Source organism: Strongylocentrotus purpuratus, unplaced genomic scaffold (genome assembly GCF_000002235.5).
Source record: "Strongylocentrotus purpuratus isolate Spur 01 unplaced genomic scaffold, Spur_5.0 spur5_scaffold_14, whole genome shotgun sequence".
Taxonomy (NCBI): domain Eukaryota; kingdom Metazoa; phylum Echinodermata; class Echinoidea; order Camarodonta; family Strongylocentrotidae; genus Strongylocentrotus; species Strongylocentrotus purpuratus.
The window spans coordinates 13,820,267-13,845,993 of NW_022145599.1; the positions used below are offsets into that span (position 1 = coordinate 13,820,267).

At 36.9% G+C, this 25,727-nt stretch overlaps 2 protein-coding genes across 2 annotated transcripts; both read right to left on the bottom strand.

The window, feature by feature from the left end:
- Window positions 1-796: 796 nt before the first annotated feature.
- LOC115923784 lies at window positions 797-1,870 on the bottom strand. Its single transcript, XM_030985081.1, has one exon. It carries the CDS (start codon window positions 1,868-1,870, stop codon window positions 797-799), a length of 1,074 nt encoding a protein of 357 aa, XP_030840941.1.
- A 484-nt stretch (window positions 1,871-2,354) lies between these two features.
- Window positions 2,355-16,332, bottom strand: LOC115923785 (fibropellin-3-like). Its single transcript, XM_030985082.1, has 5 exons — window positions 16,269-16,332; window positions 14,033-14,152; window positions 5,850-6,185; window positions 3,083-3,196; window positions 2,355-2,377 (listed from the first exon to the last, which is right to left on the bottom strand). The coding sequence occupies exons 1-5, from the start codon at window positions 16,330-16,332 to the stop codon at window positions 2,355-2,357; spliced, it is 657 nt and encodes a 218-aa protein (XP_030840942.1).
- Window positions 16,333-25,727: the final 9,395 nt, after the last annotated feature.

Below are 25,727 nucleotides of genomic sequence, written 5' to 3' on the forward strand. Positions count from 1 at the left end.
TGATTTTTGTGTACAGCTTATACAGGTTTGAGAGGAGGCTGATGGGTCTGTAGTTCTTTAGATCTCGCTTGTCCCCCTTTTTGTGCAGAATAATCATTGTGGCTTCTTTCCATTGATGTGGTATCCTCCTCTTTTGCATACATGCATTGTAAAGTTTGGCTAGTTCCTCAGTTATTGTGTCTCCTCCTTCTTTGATTGTGTCTATAAGTATGTTGTCTGGGCCTGGTGACTTCCCTCTCTTCATTTGATTTATTGCATGTTGAACCTCCCAATCAGTTACAACTGGGATCTCTTCTTGTGGTTCTCCTGGATCTTCTGTCTCTTTATTGCTATTCAAGTTCAAGTTTCAAGTTTCAAGTTTATTTATCTTTCTTTCATAACATACATTGTAAATATGACATGAATATAAAGGAGTGAACAGAATATGGCGTTACAATAGAAAGATGAGGTATAAAGTTGTTCATAAAACTCTTCAATTCTTTGAAGTATCTGGTCCTGATCTGTGATTTCTTGTCCATTTCTGTCGAGGAGGCTTGTGTTTTCTGTTTTCCATGTGCTAGTTTCTTGTAGGTTTTCTTCAGGCTTCTGTTTTCCTCAATTGTGGATTTGATCATTGATGTGTTGTAACTACGGATGTCTTCACGTAGCTTTTTCCTTACTGTTTTGCAGGCTTCTACATATTCAACATTTTGGATGCCTATGCCTTCTGCTTTCATGTTCCTTTTTTTTTCCATGAGTTTTATGGAAGATTCTGATATCTTGTTTTCACGGGTTTTTGGTTTTTTCCCTGCGATCTTTATGGCGGTTTCTTGGGTTTTTCCACTAGCAGATCAGTCCATGTTTCAAGAGATCTGTTTCCTTCCTCGTCTGTGCATTTGTCCGTCAGAAGTTGAAATTGGTTTTTCAACTCCAGTTGAAATTCTGTTCTCTTCTCTTTTAGTTTCTCTAGTTTGATGCTACTTTGTTTTGGTTTTAGGAGTTTTTGCTTCTCTAGTCGGGTGTTGATTTTCATCTTGCCCATTACCATCCTGTGGTCACTTCCCACGTTCACCTTGCTGATTGTTTTCACGTCTTGGATGATGTGAGGGTTGTCAGTTAATATGAAGTCAATTTCATTCTTTGTGTTCCCGCCTGGGCTTTTCAATGTCCATTTCCTGGATGCTCCTTTCTTGAAGAAAGTGTTCATTATTTTCATTTTGTTGCTAATAGGAAATTCAAGAAGTCGGTCCCCCCTGACGTTTCTTTGCCCACTTCCGAAGGGGCCGATTGTGCTTTCTTCTCCTTCCTCTCTTTTCCCGACCTCGGCGTTAAAGTCACCCATGACTATTGTAAACTGTGTTTTACCGCATTTCATCACGTCCGTTATTTCCTCGTAGAGTTTCTCTACCTCTTCATCGTCGTGTGTTGAAGTTGGGGCATAGACTTGGATAATCTTGATTTTGTATCTCTTATTGATTTTTATTGTTATTTGTGCCAGACGTTCATTTATTCCTTTTATTTCAGAAATGTTACCGGCGATGCTTTTGTGTACCAGGAATCCTACTCCTGCTTCACTCTTATTCTTCTTTCCTATATGGTAGAAATGGTGCCCACTTTTCAGTACTGTGAGTTCTTCTCCTCGTCTGCGGACTTCACCCAGTCCAACGATGTCCCACTTTATTCCTTGTAGTTCTTCCTCGAGTTCCAGTAGTATCTCTTCTTGAAGTAGTGATCTTACGTTATAGGTTGCAATGTTCAGTTTCCATTGGTGGCCTGTCCTTACCCAGGGATTCTTAGCACCCCCTGCTCCTTGCTTTATCGGGCCGCCACCTTGGTCCGGAACAAATGAGCTGCTGGGGACTGGGGGCCTTTGCTTATTTGTGTCTGTCATGCTGGTTTGTGTGGGCCTACCCATCCACGCTGGCCCAGTGCGGGTTGAATGGGGGATTTTACATCAGAGCTCCGACTCCTAGGTTGATGGCCTTACTGGGCTACGAAGTCAACCTCTCCGCCTATTTTCCCATAGGTGGGGCTATTTAACCTATAGATGGAGCTTGGTTGATGGGCGCCAGGGCATGTCCACACGCCGGTTGGCCTGCACGCCGCATCTCTGGGGCCCAAAACTGCTCCGAGATCCCTTACAGTTTTGCCTGGGACCATGAGGTACCCAGTTACCGTGTGTTGCCGCGAGGAGGCACTGTAAGAGTCTTGATGGAGGAGAAGCTATGTACTGACAGGCGGAGGCTTACGCACTCGGCTCCCTTTTTCACCTTGTGGTTAGCCAGCGGCAGTAGCTGAAAGCAGAAATTGCAAGCACTATGCTAAAACTACACAATGCTTATCTATTTCTACACACTACTGCACTAGACGCTTCACTACATCCTGTGTCTACTGACACCTACAAACCAGTAACAAGAAGAAAAAATATCTACAATTGCAACAAAAGAAAGGGAGAAAAGCTTGTACATGAGAATATATTTATTGTTGTTGTTGTTATTTTGCTTTATTTCACATGCGTTTTTAACTCTTTCTCTAACATTTTTTTGTTTAAAGGCTTTTCTTTAACTCTCTCTATCTCTCTCATGAATGTATAAAGAGATTCTATGAAAATTGAATGTTTATTTTTAACATATTCTGATTTAGATGTCAAATTTTATTTATTTATTTATTCGGTTTAAAAACATCAATTATTTACCTAAAAATATTTATTAAAAGCTCATGTATGAACAATATGGCATTTCAAAATTAGAAATATAATAACATGTTTACTTTGGCCATTATTGATTATATCAACCAATTGTTAATATTTAATCTTAATTGATATCACAGACGATGAATATTGCCTACCCTGCCTTTCAGGATATATTGTTTTTGTTGCTGATATTCATAACTATTTCTCTCTGAACACTTATTTATAAGCACGTCAGTCAACATCATTAGAATTGGAAATGGAACATGGAAAACCGGTCAAAGGAAATACTAAATTAGACCCATTCATCATCTTGAGATTTTTTTTAAAAATCAGTTTTATTTAAAGATTTTAAATGTTATTCTTGTTGCACAGTCTACCCGACTTGTAATACTATGATGCAAACATGCTTACCATCCTGGCAGTTTATACCATCGTAGCCTGGTGCACAGATGCACCTATAGTCTCGGAGAAGGTCAATACATGTAGCACCATTCATACAGGAAATTGGGTAGCAGTCATCACGGTCTGTGGACACGGAATGGTAAATATCAAATATTTCAATTGTTTAAAAAATAGGATAATTATGTATATCAGGAACATAAGTAACGTTGTTTCATCACAACAAACATTTGTGTTTCAATTTGTTAATTATTGGTGGTGCTTTCCATCTTAAATGTTTGTTTACAATTTATCATCGAATGTCAAATAATTATGTGTGGTCAAGTCGAGTAAATGCGTTGAAATTTCGATGCATATCATTTTAATTCCGAAGATATACGGTCACTCTTACTAGGGGTGTCCGGAATTAAGATATTCCACAAGGGATTCTGCTCTCCGAATGTGGTGTCCAGAATTTCTTGTTCATGACAAAAAAGGTTGGTTTTGTACTTAGATGTAACGGGCGCCTTTTGGTCACATTTCAGATCTGCATAATGTCTTAACGCAAACACCATCGGTGAGTTCACAATTATGCGGGTTTTTATAGGAAAAAACAGGAAATCTTAATTAGGTTTACCGTATCGGAGAATATTGTTTCAAACGACCTTTTAGAATATTATCTATTTCCAAACAAGTAAAATTTGAATAATTATGATCTTGCCGACCATTTAGAATTGTAACAAATATAAAATATAATTCTCTTTTATTTCAGTGTTTGATCGAAGTTTATTGACAAATAAGTGTTAGTTATTAAGAGCATGTTTTGGCATAAATACAACATTTGAATGGTTCCATTGCCTTGACTGTACCTGTTAAATTCCGCTGATTCACCGCTTTACGGTTTGTATTTAGTTTGTATGCCACTAAATTTTCAAGACATTTCATTGAAACATGTTTATAAAGTATGATTGGGTGTCCAAAGCTCGCGAACATCTAAAATATAATTAGGAATGTGATATTCGATGCATGCCGATTTTTCACATTCTACACAAATTCATTGACATCAATTATGCTAAATAAACAATACAATTCTAGACCCAAAATAGTGCAAATAGAAAATGAACCGTCTAAAGGATGCCGGCGATATCTTTGTCTCAAAATTCTATGTCGGATAGGCGTTTAAAAAAAAACGAGTCCTTAATTCGCGCATGAGAGTTTAGAAGTAATTTATCCAAACAAAAAGCGGTCCATCAAAGGCAAGGTTATTGCATGAATTGCAAGAAAAACATATCATAACATCAGATAGTATCACTGCTTACTTACAACTTTGATGACATATTCTCCCAAAATGAGAATGTACAGTCCCTTGTAGGTAAGCTCATTTTTTTTCTCTCGAACGGACGTAAAAGATTGCGAGATTCGCCAATCCTTTGTCATTATTCAAATAATTTTACGCCAAATTTCGTCACTAGGTAATTTCAGTTTCCTCCTTCCAGCGTTGATATCAGATTGTCGAAATCTTAACGATATGGAACTAGTCACGAATTAAGGTCACAGGCGGCCACCATAAGAAGCAATAGGGTAAATGTTCTGTAATACGCATCATTAGCCCTCTATACTTTGTATAGCTTTTGTACACAAATATATTCATGGGTTTTATCATTGCTTTACAAGGTGCATCCTAGCTTCGGTCTATTAAGAAGCAATCACCTTCTGTTTGAAGTGGAAAAAAGTCTCTTTTATCAATTTTGTTTGAATTTGTTTTCCACTCAAATATCGTCAAATTAAAATTACATATACAAAACAGTACAGTATTACAATATATATAATAGAACAAATTAATTATTTTAAAGTAACGAATACTGATAATTACCTACGAAACAAAGTAAATTTACAGAGTTCATTAAAGTTTGATAATAAGACTAAATATTTTATATTGCTTGATTTAACTGAGAGGGAAAAAAGGAGAATCTCAGAAAAGCTAGAATTTTTGAGCGAATATTTGAAATGACTCTGTTATCATTATATTATGAATACATTATTCCAATGTAAAGTGTTGATGATGATAATAATAATATTGGATTCTTATATAGCGCACGTATCGACCTTGCAAGGTCCTCAAGGCGCTCCAACATTACCCGGCTATGCTAAGCTGCCGATGATGATGATGATGATGATGATGATGATAATAATGATAGCAACAAAGATAATGATAATAATAATAATAATAATCATAATGAAATAATAATGGATATTTTTATAGCGCACATATCGAGCACGCAAGGTTACACTGGCTTTGCTACGTTACCACTGTTGGGGATCACACCTTTCAAGGAATTCCTTCCTCTCGGTACCAATTTAACACTGGGGTGGAGAGTGGCAAATGTAGATTGATTTCTGGCCAAAGGACATTAGTGACGCGGCGGGACTTGGACCACGAACCCTTTGATCAACAGTCCAAAGTCAAAGACGTATCCATTAGACCTCGACATTTCTACGTCGTCGTGTGTAAGAAACGAATGAAAATACCTCACCTTATCGAAAAGAATATCGCTAGTGATATTCGTTTGTCTCGCAATGTGGTCAATAAGGAATCTAAAAGATCACGACGTGATCCTCACCTTGATCGAAATATAACAGGGGGAACCCAAGGTGTTGCCCGAACAGTGAAACCGAATGATGCGTTTGGGAAATTTCAACACAGTCATACAATTGTAGTTTTATTTCTACTACCATTGAACCCATGTTAGCAGGTGTGATTGTGCGGAGTAGGAGGGGGGGGGGGGGGTGATGAACTTACCAGCACTGATCTCGAGAGTCAAACCACGACTAATACCTGTCATATCTGTGAAAATCACTATCCAGTAGTTAGAACCAGCATCTTTAAAAGTTAGAGTAGGCTGTTTCACCAAATCTCCGGAATCGAGCGCGCCCGAGTCATTGGAACTGTCAGCAAAGAATCCCGCTTCCAACCAGATGGCATCCTTGTTTGGTTCGATATCATGCGACACGAAAGTAAAGTTGACCTCGGTAGCACCTTGAAACCTGAAATTAGCTTGACAGCTAAATCTGCGTGGTAGGACACCTGTGGTAATGTTCGCCACATACTCGTAGACATGGCCGAACGGGCACACCTCTGGAAGTTTGGGAAGAACAAATGTGACAAGTCACAATTAATGTCAAGGTCGATCACGCAGTGTAGATAATAAAACAACAAACACTGTTTCCATGAATAGTTCTGTTTGTGTGCAATGACGTGGTACCTGCATGTACATTCATAGAGAAGAATATTAAGTTAACATATACAGCGCTTTATCATTTGATTCTAATGTATAGATTCACCTAAAACTTCCTTTTTCAAAGCATCCAAGGGTTAGTCACCCGGAGCGCATCCGTTTATCTTTGTTTTTCCTTGTTAAGAAATAAATCATTGAAGAGGGGAGGGGTTGGGGTGGCTGCGGTTTGAAGCTCAAAGTGCAAACAAAAATACCCTGCTTTTGAATGCGTTGTTCTATGTTTCGTTATTTGGACATTTTTTTAAATTTATTTATTTATAACACATCTTTAAAAAGAAGGGTAGCCCAATCAGCAAACAATTACTGGTTTTCGTTGAGGCCCTTCATGACACAAACAAGTATATACATTTCATCAACATATCAATATATAAATAATCATAAAAAATTACAAAATTCGATTTTAACAAACAAGAACTTGCAAACCAGGTTATAAATAAGGATTTGATTATAAAGAATAACGAAATGAGTAAAATGTATATGATACCAATATAAAATTATAAATAAATATAGAAAGTTACAAAATACGATTTTAACAAACAAAAATTGCAAACCAGGTTATAAAAAAGGATTTGAACATAGAGAATAACGAAATGAGTAAAATGTATATGGTACAAATTTGTAAATGCCATATATCCTATTAAAGCAAACAGTAAAAGGTTATTAAAAAAACAAACAAACAAACAAACAAACAACAACAACAATTACAACAGCAACATACAACCACAATAACAAACCAACAAGAGAAAACAAGAAGAAGATATGATAAAATATATAAAAAGAGGAGAGAAAGAAGAGTTATATCATACCATAATCATATTAAAACGTGGATGTCTTTTGCCATTTTGCCAATTCTTGTTTAAATGGTTTCATATTGTTTATAAATCGAATACGTTCGGGTAATTTATTCCAGTTTGATGGACCTGTGACAAGAAATGACTTCTGATAAAAGGTTGTACGAACATGTGGCATCCTAATTAGCATCTTATTTGTGCTCCTTGTTGTTCGAGATGATATCGCTTCAATATAAATAAACTTATCACTTAGTACTTCAGGTGCAGCTTTATGTAAGCATTTATGAATCATGCAACAAGATGCTCTAAAAAACAGATGATCTACTTTCGGCCAGGATATAATTTCAAACACTTGTTCAAATGGGGTTTCCCAGGACAAACGAGATATCATATATGCTGCCCTCTTATGTAGTCTTTCCAGTTTACTATGGTTTGCTTCAGATCTCCCAGACCAAACGGTACAACAGTACATTAAATGGGGCACTACAAAAGCCCAGTACAGTTTGTTCAATTGTGCTTTATCAAAATAATGTTTACATCGACGAATAGTTCCTAATTTCTGTTTCACAGTTAAAGCAATACTTTCGATATGTTTTTTAAAGTCAAGACTGTTATCAATTATGACTCCCAAACATTTATATGTATATACACATTCCAATTGGCATCTATTTAATTCAATCGACAGCATATTGTTATCTAATGATCTAAGCTTTTGCTTTGATCCTAGCAGCATCGTTTTGGTTTTATCACTATTCAAAATCAACTTATTTTTATTTAGCCAAGAATTCAGTTCACCAGGAGCTTTTGTCAGTTTGAGTTCTACCTCTTGCTTAGTTTTTCCACATCCAGAAATAGTAGTATCGTCCGCATACATATAAACAATGCCATTTGAGATGGAGCATGGGAGGTCATTAACAAATAGAGTAAAAAGGAGCGGGGCCAGGATGGACCCTTGTGAAACTCCCATTGTTATATTTCTAAATGTTGATTTTTCTTTCCCTAATGAGACAAATTGTTGGCGATTTTTCAAGTATGATTGAAACCATTTAATTACATGCGGAGAGCAACCATATTGATGTAATCTATTTAAGAGGAGAGAGTGGTTGACTGTATCGAATGCACGTCGGAGATCTATAAAAGCTACACCATTCAAATACCCTTTGTCTACATTGTCTGACCACTGGTTAACCATGCACAATAGGGCTGTTTCACATGAGTGCTTAGGACGAAATCCAAATTGGTTTTTATAAAATAGATTATGCTGAGACAGATATTCAAAGATATTTAAATAAACTGCCCTTTCAATTATTTTAGATAAAATCGGCAATATAGACACGGGTCTGTAGTTTTTCATTATGGCTGTATCCCCTCCTTTGGGAATTGGTTGGACTCGGGCTATCTTCCAAGCATCAGGGTATACTGAAGAATGCAAAGACAAATTGAGTATATATACTAAACTTTCCATTACATGAGGAATATCACAGATATATTTCAGTATTTTAACAGAGAGTTCATCATACCCAGTTGCTTTTTTGCAAGTATATGATTTTATCTGTTTGATGACGAAATCTATCGAGATATTTGAGAAGTAAAGTAAATCACCGTTTGTTTGTTTTTCCAGATTTTCTTCAAGTGATTCACATCTCTTAATAGTTTCGGTCTCGAGCTCAAAACCTTTAGTAAGTTCAGAAACGGAGTCAACAAAATACGTATTAAAATGTTCAACAACCTCCTTCAAGTCTGATATTTCAACATCGTTTACATTCAATATTATATTTTTAGACTGACTTTTCTTAGTAAGACGTCGCATAACATCCCATAACGCATTTGCGTTTCCTGATTTGTCGTTCAATAATGAAGTAATGTATGATTTTTAAAGATTTTTGAGATCACGTGTGATAAGATTTCTGCATTTTTTATATTGTTCCCAAAAATCTGATGACGAGAGCTGTATTGCTTTATCACGAAGGTAGTCCCTCGTGTTCATCAATTTAATGACGTCACCTGTCACCCAAGGACATGGATTATTTCTTAGACGTTTTCTTTTGTATGGTGCACACATATTTACAATTTTCATTATCGGATTGTACCATATATCCCATGCACAGTTTACATCCTTACACTGATATACTTCTTCAAAATGCACTTGGGAAAGTAAAAAATTGAATTCTGCAAACTCAAAACCCTTAAAATCTCTCCTTTCTATGATATTTTCTTTTTGAGTAATATCAGCATCACCGTAAACGGTGAAAATCATATAATGATCACTAAATGATGTTTTTAGTACTCCATTCAAGGAGTGATTTTCTACGTCAGTGGAATATATAAGATCAATAATAGTTTGCGACGTTGTCGTCACTCGTGTTGGAACATCAATCAGTTGATCGAAAAGAAAACCAGACATCATCTCTTCGAGAGATCGTGATAAAGAGTCTATGTTATTTGGACACATATCACAATTTAAGTCTCCAAGTAATATCATTTCCACATCTGTATTGGTGACAGCTTGACTTAACATTCCGTTCAATAAATCAAAGTAACATTGTCCCCGAGTCCCAACAGAGGTGCAATGCCCTTCCACCTTTTGTGTTGTTAAAGGCGTCCACGGGCTAGACATTTAACTTGATTGTGCATGCGTTTCATTCAATTATTAGAGAAAGAAGACGATTCGTTGTACCGTTCTCGACTCTTAATCCTTTTTCGTCATACGTCCTCTTCCTTTCTTCTTTCTCTTTCTCTCTCTCTTTTTTTTGGGGGGCCAGCGGGTTTTTCTTTAGGGGGGCGACCGCATTTCCATGATGCTGTTGATTGAATAAATTGAATAAATTCATCAATTCCTGATGAAGCCGTATGAGCGAGATTTTGATTTATTCTTGTCTCATAATATGGTTGTCTCATTAAAGTATGTATTATGAAAATGAGATAGCAAAATGTGTATATTGATGGTCATCTTGCGAGTAATAATTCAATTCGATTCAATTCAATTTCGGTTAATTAATATCAACATATACAATGTACAGTGCAGTAGTCCAGGTACCAATAATGCAATGTTTACATAAAATGTGCATAAAAACAGGAATGATCATATAAATGTACAATAAAAATGATAAAAGATAAAGTTAACATTATTGTTCATACCTAAAGCTATATACATATATAAATAAATGATAATATATGAATGAACAACCTATAACAGTAACTTGAAATGTTGAACCAATTATTGCAAGTAAAAATAATCTTTAAATTAAAAAATTATTCAAAAAATATATATATAGAGAGAGAGAGAGAGGAAATTATTATATTGCAACTACTCTCATCGGGCTCTCATCATTAATTTTTCTCTTATTTTTTTTTTTGATGGTGAATTATTGGGGGGATGATTGTACAGGCCATCCCCCCCACCTGAAATATTGGGGGGGGGGGGGGGAGGGGGCATATATCCCCCCCCCCCGGGATCGACACCCATGGTTAAAGCAGCGGGAAATTTGCGCAAAACGGCTTCCAGTAAAAATGAGCTGTGCCGACGACATGGGAAGTTGTCATGCGCAAATTTATCGTTGCTTCAAGCATGTTTACGGTTGCTAAAGTAGTAAATTGTGACAATGACATTGCCCAACAAAAATGGCAGCAGAATAAAAGTCCCTTTACTACCTTAAATAATTGATCTTGGTGTCATTTTACTCACAAAAGAACATTTTACCCAATAAAATATAAAGCAATGACATTGTTTCCATAATGTCGAGAGTTGGAGTTGTGCACGGGGCCTAATATCTGCTAAATCTATACAAATAACAATTAAAAGTCCTTAAATTTGCATTATGCAGAATTGCTTCGAGAGGTTATGTTCGGTGGAGAAAATATAGATAAAGTAATGATAAATATGAGTGGATAAATAAGAAAAGTATTTTTGCAGTAGAATACCAATACGAACATAGGCCTCATACCAATTTGCATAAACTTTAATAATAAAAGATGAAAGCAATTTGATTTTGAGAGTCTTTTTGGAAAAGAAAATTTTGAATGCAAATTTATTGCAAATGTACTTATTTGCATAATTTGCTTAATTTACATATATTACTATGAAGACGTGATTCAAATATTAGTGGGTTACGTGGAGTAAATTGAAGTGCTGGGCCTGATTAGTACATGTAGAAAGTTTAGTAATTTTGTCCTCAATGTCCCCAAAACTAATAGAAAATATGGGCCTAAGGAACCCGACTATCTGGACTAGGTCGATAAATATATCGACCATTTGTTCCGTATTATACTATCACTCACAGTTAACCGTTGACCATTGTATCTATTTTTACTGTACGCTTCATGCGGGGGGGGGGGGGGACCTGGTTTCAATTAGCAATGGGTTAAACCCAGATCGTAACCAAAATGTTTCTCAATGGTAACAAAGTGCCCTTGGTTTAACCCATTTTATCTTGCTTGTCAAACACGACTTGCGATCGAGGTTGAACCAACGCCGGATCGAAATCTGAATACGGCCATTTGCATATTGGCGATTCAACCTTTGTAATAAGTGCACTTCTCTGAAAGCAGAACACTAAGGGAAACCGAGAAGCGAAAGCTTGACATAAATCGGACCAATAATAAGAGAGTTATGAATGATTGAAATGTTATATTAGGGACGTGATAGAGAAGGACTGAAATCAAGCCGCTCTCCTTTGACCCCATGCTCCAAGCCGCCGAAAAGTTATGGGCTAATCTGCAACCGTTGACCAGGTGGTGAGATAAAAGAGCGCATGACATTTTTGGGTTTAGAATTCCTACATCAGAAATGGTATCACAGCAACTGTTCGCCGTCCCTTTTAATGATTTCTCATCAATTGTTAAATGTGTAATGAGTAGAAAAAGCGAACACAAACTAGATTATAGTTATCGAAGATTGTATGGATTAATAATAACGGGGCATTAAAACACGCACAAATTAGCGCATGATCCTAAAATATTGAGTTTTTGTCATGATCTAATTTTTCTTTTACCAACTCTGGCACACAAATTATAGGAAGGGCGGAGTACTAAATTAGAAAAATTGTTTGATGCACTATTCCCATTACATTCCCCATATAAAGTTTATAATTTACACTGAAATTTTGCGGTAATTTGATATTTTGTAATAAATGTGAAACTGGTGCATGGCCTCCGAAATTCCCTGCAGTGGAAACGCGGTTCGGAGCATGAAACTTCAAAGCCAAGTGGAATGTTACACATCCCATTGTTGAGCTTTAGAACTCACGAATGCGTTTGAATAAATTACAAGAGTTACCACTCCTTTCTTTCACCTCCCTGGTTATATCACTCAATCTACGCGAATCTTACATTGCCAATTTGGCCAATGGATTGTGATGTAGTAACGGTCAACTCTTTTATTTGTCGTGAACAGAAATATTATTGATTTCTGTTTGTCTCCTAAGTGCCTCCTCCCCATTACTCAAAATGTATTATCGATAGCATATTATTATGGGTCCTCTATTAAAGAAAAAGACCCTCTCGAGCTATACAATTTGAAAACTTGATATTTTAGTAATTGTGGGAGTTGAAACAAATGGGAAAAGTGTCCGGCACTACGTCGCAGTGACGTTATCGATTTAGCAAATTTGAAACGCTCATACGTATAGTAATTCCAACTTTTGACAAATATATAACTTTCTTTTTTGGGGGTCTGATTTCATTTAAAATTCTACTAGTCTGATATTCTGAATTTCTGTTTTCTTTTAGATCATTTTTTTTAATGGGGAAGTCCACTTTGGTATTAGATTCGTTTTAATAGAAAAAGGGAAAATGAGCGAAACAGGTCTGTGAAATTTCAGCAAAAAACGATAGAAAATATGAAAGTAATGAATTTTTGAAGGTGCAATCAATTGAAACACAAATTAGTAACCTTTTGAAGTATCTTGCAAAGTCCCCTTTCATTCGGCCTGTACTAAAAAAAAAAATCAAATATATATTTTTCCCTGGGAAAAACCTTTCACTCGTACATTCACCCTAAATATAATTATTGCAAGTATGTTTTGTTTTATACACCCCGTGTATGAAATTTATCCGTCATTAATAACTGAGGGAATGGAAGTTTATAAAATTGTCTGTACAGAGCAAATCGGGGAGGAGCTCGTAAAAACACGTCACATGTTGCCGATTGGTGTTTCACTGAAGACACCTTCAAAAATAAGCGAGTTCGTAAATAGCTCTGGACCGCATGACCCCAAAATATCCACAGATCTTTTACACGATGGATACGTCCAACATGTGCATGTTAGAATAATCACTGCCAAAAGGGATGGAGGTGCTTCGTGAATACCTTTTGTTTGCATCTTGAGAAGAATACTTCCACCTGTGTATCGGATTAATGTACTGTTGGTGCATAAATGAATACTGATAACATAACTTTCATGAGCACGATCCGAGTATTCGTCTCAATGGTTTTACAATTTGGGTACGAATGACCTTTATCTGCCCATGCGCAAATCCTAATTACGAACTCGCTTATTCAAAACTTTCTTAATCTTAATCTAATATTGCTAAAAACTTTTATTAATTCGTTTCTATCATCTTTTATCTTTTTCTTTAAAAAAAAAACAACTTGATATTACGGTGGACTTCTCGTGTTAAGGTTGTATTTTCCTGTTAAAAATAACCGTCGTTCAGAAACGTCGCGGCTTTTTATGATGACCTAGAGTAATACGCTCCACGTTTCTGTATCTAATAACACAAAGCTCACTGAAAATGAGCAGGACCTTAACGCGCGCACATGCCATTCATACTCTTGAGAAGAAAACAAACCGCGATGGCTTTTCTGCGGCTGCTTTAATACCGCTTCATATCTGAACGAGTCTTAATCGCACAATCATACTCAATATCTATGTGTATACGCAAAAGTATCAACTCACGGTAAACTATTGGTACTTCGCAGTTTACTCCTTGCCAAGCTTCAACACACTCGCACGTATATGAATCTGCGTACTGATCGCTACATGCAGCTCCGTTCATACAGGGTCCCGAATCGCATTCTAAAACAGAACAAACAAACAAACAAATATGAGCTACTTTATATTACGTACGTGTCAATCCCCGGGAATGTTCAAGGCGTCCACAAAAATATTAGCGACTTTTAGAGTTGCAAGTCGACACAGTGGACTCCTACGTTTGACGTCCTTTTAAGGCACTGCTAGAAAAGAACGTCACACGTAGCAGGCCACTTTGTTGACGTGCACATCTAAAAAGACCCTATTACTACCATGGCTTTAGCCCAGCTGCCCTAAGGCGCTAAAAGCATTCGAGGAATAAATTCCTACTAGGTACCCATTAACTACACCTTGGTGGAGAGCGGGAAATGTAGATTAGTATCTTCCCAAAGGATACTAATCCCGTTGCGGGACTTGAACCGTGAACCATGTACACCACAATTCGGTGGCGTTTTCCACTAGACCACGACACTTCTACAGATTTTCTCCTATTTTTCTTCATTCATCCAATCATTTTGCTTGTAGATTATTCTGGAGATTGAACATACATGTACTAAAGAAAAATGATATAACCCAAGCAAAATATAAACAAAAGAACATACACATTAATCATGTACTAACTGTTTATAAGTTAAGGAGAGTAACCGCAATTTCTTCTTAATTTAGACTATCAATCATAATTTTGTTAAAGGAAAAAGGCAACATTTTTCCTGGAAATGAATCTTATATCATAAGGAACAAACAATCTGTGATTATTCTACAAGCACTTTGTTATAGGTTTTTAGGGTCACTTGTCACTGCATGCAATTGTCTTTAACAATGTTAATGTTTGTTCGATTCCTTTTTTTATTAAAGGCACAATAGGCACATTGTTGGTGGTGGTGAGGGGGGGGGGGGGGAGTATATATGCAGTGTATCTGTTGGTCAAATCTCGTGAGCTTACACATAAAATGGGTGAGGTCACAAATAAAACAAGTTTAATGAGTGAAGCAATTCATGACATTTAACAAAAATTGACAGAGAGCAGACGAACTGTAAAGAGATCATAAGCCTTCCCGTGTTCTATTATCTTGAACTATATTGAGAAATATGAGGGATGATGCCCCAATCTAGCTTATACCATGTATACGAATCAACTGGGATGTAAAGTTGTAAAGCACACATCTTTTAATTTCGCATTTGATATCTTTCTCATGTTCATGGTACTCAATTTGCAGGTTTATCCATCTCTGTCATTGGTTCAGGGTTGTACGATGACAGAAGTGGCGCATGACTTTAGAAAGCTCAATGCTCTATCGTCACACAAGCTACACATCTAAATAGTTCAAAGTTCATTGCTGGTAAATAACAGGAGTTATTATGATGTTTCAGATTTGGGTAACGTTATTTACTGGGCCACTATATCGTCTTTATCATATTTTCGGTCCTTGATAGGATCAGACAACGATCATCATACATAATTATAGAAATACCGGCATGTACGACCAGAACCATGAAATAGCATACCTAAAGATATCGGAACAAAAGCAACAGAAACATTTTATTTCGTACCCTTTATTCCATACGAGAAAATACCAACTGTAAGACTATATAAAACTAAACTCTATGAAAACTTAAAATAAAGTAGTCTCTTGCTACTTCGTTCAAAATACAATATACACTTTTCTGAGTGCATGACATGAATGTCACACAATTTTAACTAATTCATTATCCAAGTTTTTCTCCATTAACTTCAATTCCAACACCTAATAAAGAAAAAAAAATATGTTCAGGAATTTACAGAGTCAAGTTTAATTGCATTTGAATTGAATATGAAATACAGAATGGATCTGTACTGGTGACCTTTCATGTCATTACAACAAATAAACACGTTTTGTTGATGTTGTAATTGTCAATGTTGAATTCATTCAATGCTATCTTAGTTAGAAGGATCAACAGGAAATATTTGTTATAATGTATTTAAACCATGTAAACTTGAGGGACGATTAAAGGGAGCAATTTTAATACCAATAATAGTCACGAGACCCACACCAGACTAACAATACACCAAACAAGGATTTACATTACGCGGAATGGCTAAGAATCAGTCAGTTTTGTGTCCGTTTGGTGGTGTGACTGATGTATTAATCACTCAAAAATGAGATCATTCGCAAATACATACCGTCAACAGCAGTGACTTCTGTCAGGAGACAAGTGGACAAGAGGAAGAAGAGAAGGACCGGCATCTTGAGAGACGTCTTCAGTGTCACGGATGGTTATATGTAAACCTTTAGACCAACTTTATTCTTCAATAATATGTCTTAAAAAGCCTTCAATAAGTTTGAATTGTACACTGTCAACACCAGTTTTCTTTTAAAAAAATCCTGTTCCGCCTATCTAGTTTAGAGTCCCGTATCGCTTAAAAGACTCTCGCGTTTAATAACTTCCAGTTCATCGCGACTTCGACATCGCACTTTGGCCCATAATTTCTAGCCAATCAAACACCCCCATTTCATGTGTCACCAGGTCCGGGGTATGATGTATTTGATATTGCGGGGGCGCATTGTAATTAATTTCTATATGAATGATCAGATCAGCATACCAGCAAGCCGCTCTAAACCTACCATCTATTGTGTCTTGCTAACTTTCAATAGAGGGATATACAACTGTACGGTATGTTGAAACTCTAAAGAAATTAGTTCGCGAGAGGGTTCACCCATGAAAAATTGTATTAGTAGATAAGAATAGGTTGTTGTTGAATTCATAATGTTCCTTACATTATGTACAATGATTAACTCATATCGTGCCAAGAACAATGTTTTGTGCATGCGCTGGCGTGCCACGCTCACATAATCGGGTTTCTGGTGACTTGCCATCCACACATAAACTCTCATTCGCTCGCGTGCCACGTAGACATTTTCGTGCATAAGTACACACGCTAATTGTTTATGCCTATTGAGCGTGCACGCATGAATGCTTATCGATTTGTGTGGGGGGTTCATTGTTGTTTTGATTTTGCGTGCTTTACATAATACGCTTCATTAGATTTTCCTGAGAAAATTGCGATATTTTATCATCAAATTTGACAGTTTTGATCATGGCCCCTCAGATTGTGTGCGGGAAATGAGACAACGGATTGGTTTGACAACTCACTGATAGTGCTTATTTACTTTACCAAAATTACAGATTCATGAAATGATATTGATATCAACAGAAAGAGGGTTAAATTTTCTACAACTTTTACGTACAATTCTTTTTAATACAATATACAGATGAGATGTTATAGTAGATCAACATAGTAACAATTTAAACTACACGCACTTGAACCAACCCTAAATTAACTTGGCAAAGAGGAGATTAGTGGCTGGCACAATAGGGATTAGCACTGTGGCACTGGGTGAATTGAATGGGGGCAGCTTAAGAGTTAAAAGGGGAAACTTTTTAAAAACCTGGATTTTGTCAAATGAGGAATTTACGCTTTCACACACTTCATCATAAAAGTTGGACTGAAATTAAGGGGACAACAACAAAATCCAACGGACGTAAAGAAATGTATAGACGCAATTTTGTCAAACTTTAGATTCATGTTTCGGTTCAAGTTTTAGGGCATATAAGTGCTGAAGTGATGGTACACTATTATGACATGCCGTGTATGTGTATTTAACCGGCCTGGGGTGGCCCTTCAAAGTGCCCGCATGGCCATATATAATTTTCGTTTTTCTTGTCAAAAATTCATTATTATAATTTAACAAAACTCGACAGGAATCATCCTTAGGCCAGGGGAATCTCTATTATTTTGTTAAAATGAGTTACCCATCTGGCATGACATAGGGGCAGCGTCCCGCCCTAAAGCGCCCAATGGGCCATGGCTATACATTTTACACTTTTTAATATAAACTACATTTAGAATAACTATATATTTCTGTAGAATTGCCAAATCCAATTTGTATAATGAGAGGGGCAAAGTATGTGATATAAGGGAACATTTTTTTTGCGGACAAAATAATGATACCCACTCCCTCTTTTATTATTGGGTATAACTAATAATCTTCCCTCCCCAAGTGCTATTAGTAGCAGTAGCTGTCTTCATGGTCACAGATGGTTATCTGCTACCCTTTTGACAAATTTTATTCTTCAATAATCTGTCTTAAAATGCCTTTAATAAGAAATTGAGTTTGTATTGTACACTGTCAACACCGAAATAAAAATGTAAATCCTGTTCCGCCTATCTAGTTTAGAGTCCCGTTTAGCTCAAAAGACCCTCGCGTTTAACAACTTCAAGTCCATCGCGACTCCGACATCGGTATTTACCCCAGTTGTCTAGCCAATCAAATACCCCCATTTCATCTGTCACCCGGTCTGGGGTATGATGTTTTTGCTATTGTGGGGGCGCATTGTAATTAATTTCTATATGAATGATCAGATCAGCATACCTACAAGCCACTCTAAGGCTGCCATCTATTGTGTCTTGCTGACTTTCAATAGAGGAACATACAACTGTACGGTATATTGACACTCTAAAGAAATTAGTTCGCGAGAGGGTTCACCCATGAAAAATTGTATTATGAGAAAGAATGGGTTGTTGTTGAATTCAAAATGTTTCTTACATTATGTACATTGATCAAAAGCATAAATTTAGCACTTAAAGATTCAATTTTAGCACTTTTTAGGAGCTCGCATAGTGACTGCACTCGAAGTGCTGAGTTAGCACTTGCACCCGGGCTACTTTGCTAGCACCCAAAGGAGCTGACTGTTGTGCTAAATTTAGCACTTAAAGATTCAATTTTAGCACTTTTTAGGAGCTCGCATAGTGACTGCACTCGAAGTGCTGAGTTAGCACTTGCACCCGGGCTACTTTGCTAGCACCCAAAGGAGCTGACTGCTGTGCACTTAAAGTGCCAAGTTTTGCTCTCTTTTGGGTGCTAGCAGAATAGCCCTTGTGCAAGTGCTAACTCATGCGTTGTTTGACATGCCCCATCTACATTTGGTATGTGGTCAAGGTGGATGTCCTTCGTCATTTACCACTTTCAACTCTTACAGGAAACATTTATTAAACCAACATCCACAAGAAGAACCTGAACCTGAAGTTGTACAGGGTATGGAGGGTCTAGTTGATGCTGATTTGGGTGTTGCTGTTGGTGAAGTGCATAATCCTGCAGCAGATGATGCATTTGATGATGATGATGATAGGATAGGCCTACTACAAGAACAAGATGGAGCAATGCATAATGACAGTACAAGACACTATGAATATGACAGACAATGAAAGCGGACAAAATATACAGTTCCTTAGGTAGACAAAGGAACATCCCTTCACTGCTATTATGTAAAAATGTGTAGAACAGGTGTCACATGCATATTCACCTGTTCTACACATTTTACATAATAGCAGTCAAGGGATGTTCCTTTGTCTACCTGAGGAACTGTATATTTTGTCCGCTTTCATTGTCTGTCATGTTCATAGTGAGACCAGCTGCATTTTTCATTGGTTCTCTTTTATCAAACACCAACATGACCCATGCTATGACAAACAGAGTGTTATCTGCTGCAACAGCTTTGAATACTGATGTTGTTGACAGTTTAAGGAGCAAAGTTATTCAGACATTTGAGGCCTTGGGTATTGACCTGGAGAATGAAGAATGTAAGAATCTCTCAGCTGAATTTGATTCAAAAACAAATATTCACAAGGTAACAGCTATTATACTAACCGACCAATCAGATCAGGTTATGCAGTCAGCACTCGATGTTAAGTGCTGCATATTGTTATAGCACTCGTTTTCTGCACTCAAATATTCAGCACGTTTCGGTTTCCTTGTTAAAGTTAACCCGTCAAGTGCTGATTTTGGCACTTCAAGTGCAGAATCTCACTCAGCACCCAACATTTAGCACCTCAGTTTTTTGCGTGTAAGGTCCACACGGAGCTCTTGTTAGACTCTTGTCTTGGACTTTTAGATTTGCGCGGACTGTTACGTGTGACGTCCTTTTAAGCCACTGACAGTGCCCTAAAAGGACGTCACACATAGAATCCACGTTGTCGTGCAAATCTAAAAGTCCTTACTAATAGCTTACTGTACAGGAACGTCGCTCAAATAAAATAAATTATACAAAATTGGAGGGGGGGGGTGAGTTTTTCTAACAAATTGTCTTGTCTGCAGATCTGAAATTTATGACCTTATCTATAATGTTCTCTCGTCGGTCGATTTTAAAATTCGAGAACTTTATACCACAACTGTTTTTTTTTTTAATTTTCTTTCTTTTCTTGTAACGTCCCCTTTCCCCTATTTAAACTATTGTAGCATTAGTGCGATACCCTCAGTGCTCACGTGTCTTTTTCCCGATGGGCTCACACAATTGTTGTCTTTCGTTTGTTTACGTCCTCTAACTGAAACTGATTACAGAGTTTTCTGATATAAGTCACCTACTTATAATAAAGGGAATTAATATTTTTTTACTCAGAGCTCCTATTGCAACTTTAAGACTGTTGTTTAGAGTATAATATCATTTTACAGGGTAATGTCTTACCAATAATGAACCCTAAACAATTATTAAAACAATAGCTACAATATGAGAGTCATGATTTTTAATATTTACCCAAGGGAAAATTCAGTAAACAATAATTGCCTACTGGCTTTAAACTAGTACTAATGTTAATGTTTGGCAGTAGAATGGGCCTACATACAAAATATTTATTCAGCGCTCGACTATTTTACCATGTTAATCATTAAAAGTCACAATTGATTCCTGCAGTGCTAGAAAATGAGTATTTAAGGGAAACTATAGGTTTCTATGACTAAACGCACCTTGCACTTGACTCTGTAAAGAAGATACTAATTTGTCGATATGATATTTTCCTTTAGAAGGTGATATGAGAATTCATGTTGGACTGCGATTTGTTTTGAAATGGGATTTCCCCACCAACCCTTTGAAAAAAAACATCACACAGTGGTAAATTTGCGTGTCTAATTCAACAAAAAGTTCAATTCATAAAACAAACAAAAAATCCGATGGCCATGGGACAATATTCCTAGACTAGACACACAATGAAAAATAGTGACCTATGTTTGTGTCCATTCAACTATCTTTTCGGCAAAAAAGATCATTATCGTCACGTATTGGTATATGGCAGAGATCTCTGTACATGTAATTCCTATATTACATAGAAAGCTTTGAATAGGGACTTTTAGATATGCATGTCGACATAGTGGACTGTTACGTGTGACGTCCTTTTAAGGCGCTGTCACGTCCTGCACTACCAGTACCTTAAAAGGACGTCACACGTAGCCGTCCACTATGTCGACGTGCAAATCTAAAAGTCCCTAGTATATGGCTGTTTATTTATGGCGTATTAGAATAATTAATAAAGATTAGTGTGTGCTTTTATTCATTGAAATACATAATAATGCCACTGCAATATAAAAGTATGATACGATTCACAAATAAGTGTTAAAATGGAAAAGCAGTGTTCAAACAAAGGAGGCAATTCATTATTTTCCGGAAAACACACTGCCACGTCATCAATTCTCCTTCCCTCTCTCTCTCTCTCTCCCATTTCATTTTGAGCGTAAGGTTGTTTCAGTACAAGCATCGGGAGAAATTGAAAATAAGGTTGGTCTCCTACAATCACGTATAAATAAATTCAAGTTTCTCCACATACATGTAGCCTACACAGTCAAGATGGGTTTTTCGCTTTTCCGGATGAATGAATTGCCCACCGAGAGGAATATAATATATCGGGCTTCTGACGAAAGAGGGAGCCAAACAGTGCATTTGAATGAGTTTTGTAAAAAAAAAAAAAAGAAGACCCGTCCGTTAAGGCCCGGTCACACAGAGGGGACGCATGGGGGACGCACGGCCAGCGCATTGGAAATTTGCAATTTGGGCCAGTGCGTTGTCGTTCGCTAGGCGTGCGTCATCATTCGTTACTCGTTCGTCGAGTGCGCTGGACCAACGCTGGACCAGCGCTATGCATTCGTCGTCATTCGCGGAGCCCGACGCATGAATGTACACGCAAAAGGCACGCCGGACATGAGTGGAGCGCGCTAGACCAGCGCCAGACATTCGCGGAGCACACGCCCTGTATACGCACAGCGCGCTAGCTACACGCTGTGCATTTTTTGTCAGCTCGCTAGCTTTCCAAAATCATGACAAAAGTTAGGCACACGGCCTTTTCCGATTTCCAATGCGCGGGCCGTGCGTCGTAGAACGCGGTGCATGCGTGGACCATTCGTCCAGCGCGCTAGCAACACGCTGTGCATTCGTGGAAGTTGTTATCATGAGCGCTCTGTGTACGGTCTGTATGCGCACTGTATGCGCCCTGTATGCGCTCAGCGCGCTAGCAACACGCTATGCATTTGGTGTCAGCTCGCTGTAGCTTCGACAAAAGTTGGGCGCACGACAATGCACTGGCCAAAATTGCAAATTTCCAATGCGCTGGCCGTGCGTTCCCCATGCGTCCCTTTTGTGTGACCAGGCCTTTATATAGAAATCGATGTTTATTTTGCCTTTTTCTCCGCAATCGTACACAATTTCTTTGATTTTTTTTATCAAGAGTCATGTCTTCGTAATGCTTATTAACGATTGGTGTAAATCTGAAGAGAAACTGTTTGAGTGTTTGTTAAGCTTAACCATAGCAGACCACCTGTTTACAATAGACCATACAATACCAACATAGAAGTTGCTATGTCTGACGTGCTGTAGCTTCACCAGGAAAAGCATATCCTGAGCTGGGGAGTAACAAACCACTGTCTTTTGTTAACTCACTAATAATTGGCAGATGATGTTACAAGATGAATGAGACCTGAAACATTTTTTAAGGTGGAGCTTAGCAGGTCTGGACAAATTATTTAAACAAATATGTAAAACATCTATGAAATATATGTAAATGTTTCAATAACTAAATGTGAAATGTATGCAGCCCTGCACATCGACAGGAATCACCTTATATTTGGATGTCATCCGACCTTTAACAGAACTCAAGATTATCTTTAAGGAACAATTCATTGGTGTTAACCGACAAATCTGTACAGTATTACATATGACGAATTCGTCGGTTCATAATAACGCCGACGAATTCATAGATATGTTCTGAGAATCTTGTGTCAACCAGGAATTTCTTTTTAATGAAAAGTTATAGAATCCAAAACTAATTGCGTTGTTTCAAGTGAAAGTGACATCTTGCCTCTATCCAAATTAAGTATACAGTATACACACGTGCTTTTCCGCATAGACCTACATTAAATAGGCCTTTTCTTTAGCACCACTGATTTAAAAGCACATGACAGTGCCCTGGAGGTTAAATGTCGTTTTTTCCAAAGGTTCATACATCCGAAGGTTCGTTTATGCGAAGGTTCGTTACTCCATGGAGTTAGGCTAGTAACTCCATGGTTACTCGGAAGGTATATTATTCCAAAGGTTCGTTTTCGGAATTATGAACTCCCTGGTATTTTTTATTTCGGAATTACGAGCCTTCGGAAAAATGACTCTTCGGAAGTTGGGAAGTTGGGATACTTTATGCCAATTTCATGTTACATCACTTTCATTCATATCAAGGATATGTCTATATTACTTTGAATGTAACAGCAATCCAATACTTTATCATCGTATGTGCATTTTTTTCAGTACCGGACCCGAAAAGTATTGGCTTGATGAAGATCGTAATAAATGATTGTTTTAATTGAACAATCACGATGATTAAAATCAGTTTTCTCTTTAATGGTTTTCTGCTTTTGAAAATTGGAATGATTATTATATTTATTCTAAAATAAAAAGGGATGATTTGTCATATGTCTTGAATATAAATTTAGTTATCATTTTTTATGTCGATTTTCAAGAAATTGAGATGGAATCCAATTGCTCCCAAAATGTGACAAGACTAAGATTTTAAGCTCCGATGTGCATTTATTTTAGATGTTCTAAAATACGTCATTCTGCTCATTTAGATATGAAAATAGCTATTGCCACTTCTATCTGCTGACTGTTAAACATAGTAAATCAAATACTATAGATTTGAATGTTCCAGTAGTACGATGGAACTTTTACATTAAATATGATATATTTAAGGGCTAGGTGATAATATGAATTGTATTATATATATCACCTAGCCGTAATAGGCATCCCGTTCGTCTAATCACCGCTACCCGAAATAGACCGGTTTACTAACATAATTATTGTGTATATCAATCATTATGCAATAGATTGAGTTTGTGAGTACCTTTTTTACTGGCAGTAATCACAGTGATTTATCACGATTTTAAAGTGATTATTTTTAAGCAAAAGCACAAATGTATATCCGTTGACTTGTTTGATGCAAGTGCCTCCATTTACACAAGGACTACCCAAATATTCTAGACGATCTAGTTAAATGAAAAACAAAGCAAAATGTCCTACTCACGAGGCGTCTATTAGGTTTTATTCAAATAAATGGATATAATTGAATAGTAAACAACATGCAATGATATTGAGAAGAAATTACTGCAGATAAGAAATGAAGCCAGTTCTATATTCACTCGTCAATTAGTAAAGACTTGTAATCGCAAGTTAACCAGTTTTCCAGCAACGCTGACATGGAAGCAGGGGCCGCTTTCTCGAAGCCGTCATATGTCTAAGCTCGTGGATATCCATGGGATGTCTTAAAAGTTAGACTTATAACGATTTCGATAAACGGCCCTCTAGGTATCATAGAAATCCTAGCTATATTGGCCAAATTGTATCGATCAAAGCAACAATTGGGATTAGTTGTACCACATTCTGTGATCGGAAATAACCGAGAAATAAGACTTTTTAATTAAAGAAAATTGAAGTTATAATCGTGGACAAAACAAAAGATTATTTGACTTTTTGAAAGTGGAGGCCATGAAGATGAACTAAAAAAAAAAAAAAAAGAAACGTGAGGATACTTTGGGACTTTTGCCGGGTCTCTCCCTCCCCTCTCCATTTTTATCTCTTCTTTCTCCTTCATTTCCTACACTTTTTTTCTCTCTCTTCCTCTCGACCCACTTAATACTCCTCATTCCACTTCTTTCTATCATCTCCTTTTCGGTCTAGTATCCACAACTGCATTCGTTCACAACTTGATTTTCTTCCTCTGAATGCAAATATATCACGACCCCTTGGTTTTAGTAACTGATTTCTTTGTTCATAATCCGAAATCAGGGTCGACTATGCAGTAATGCAAATTTGTCTACCACAGAGCACTAAGTTATTTTGATCTATAAAAAATACAGATATTACAGATAATGGAATATTAGAACAATAAGAAAACATAACTTAAATTATTGTACTGGGTATACATGATGATGAAATTAAAGGCAATAGAATATGCAATAATCATTTTATATGATCATATAATCTATTACTATTGATCTGAGTATCGTTGTAATTTTTCTTTTGAGCCTCTTAGTATAAACATCTTAATATATTACTATCGATCTGAATATAATTGCAATTCTCGTTACGATCCTTTTAAGATGCTCCTATCTTGTCATAATTGGTAATTAATCTATTTTCATAAACTAAATTTTTTCGCTTACTTTTTTCTTGACATGTATTTTCAGCTGCGTTTCAGCTGAGTTTATAATTCTGCAAGACTATCTATTTACATATTTGGCATCATACATAGATTTTCTTGAGTTATGTAATACTT

Excerpts from the sequence above, each read along its gene's own strand:
- LOC115923784 (XM_030985081.1), bottom strand. The coding sequence starts at position 1,870 with ATGACAGACACAAATAAGCAAAGGCCCCCAGTCCCCAGCAGCTCATTT.
- LOC115923785 (XM_030985082.1), bottom strand. The coding sequence starts at position 16,332 with ATGCCGGTCCTTCTCTTCTTCCTCTTGTCCACTTGTCTCCTGACAGAA. Across the intron at positions 6,186-14,032 it reads CGAAGTACCAATAGTTTACC|AGGTGTGCCCGTTCGGCCAT; the intron begins GTGAGTTGATAC and ends CCAAACTTCCAG. Across the intron at positions 3,197-5,849 it reads GACTCTCGAGATCAGTGCTG|ACCGTGATGACTGCTACCCA; the intron begins GTAAGTTCATCA and ends CCGTGTCCACAG.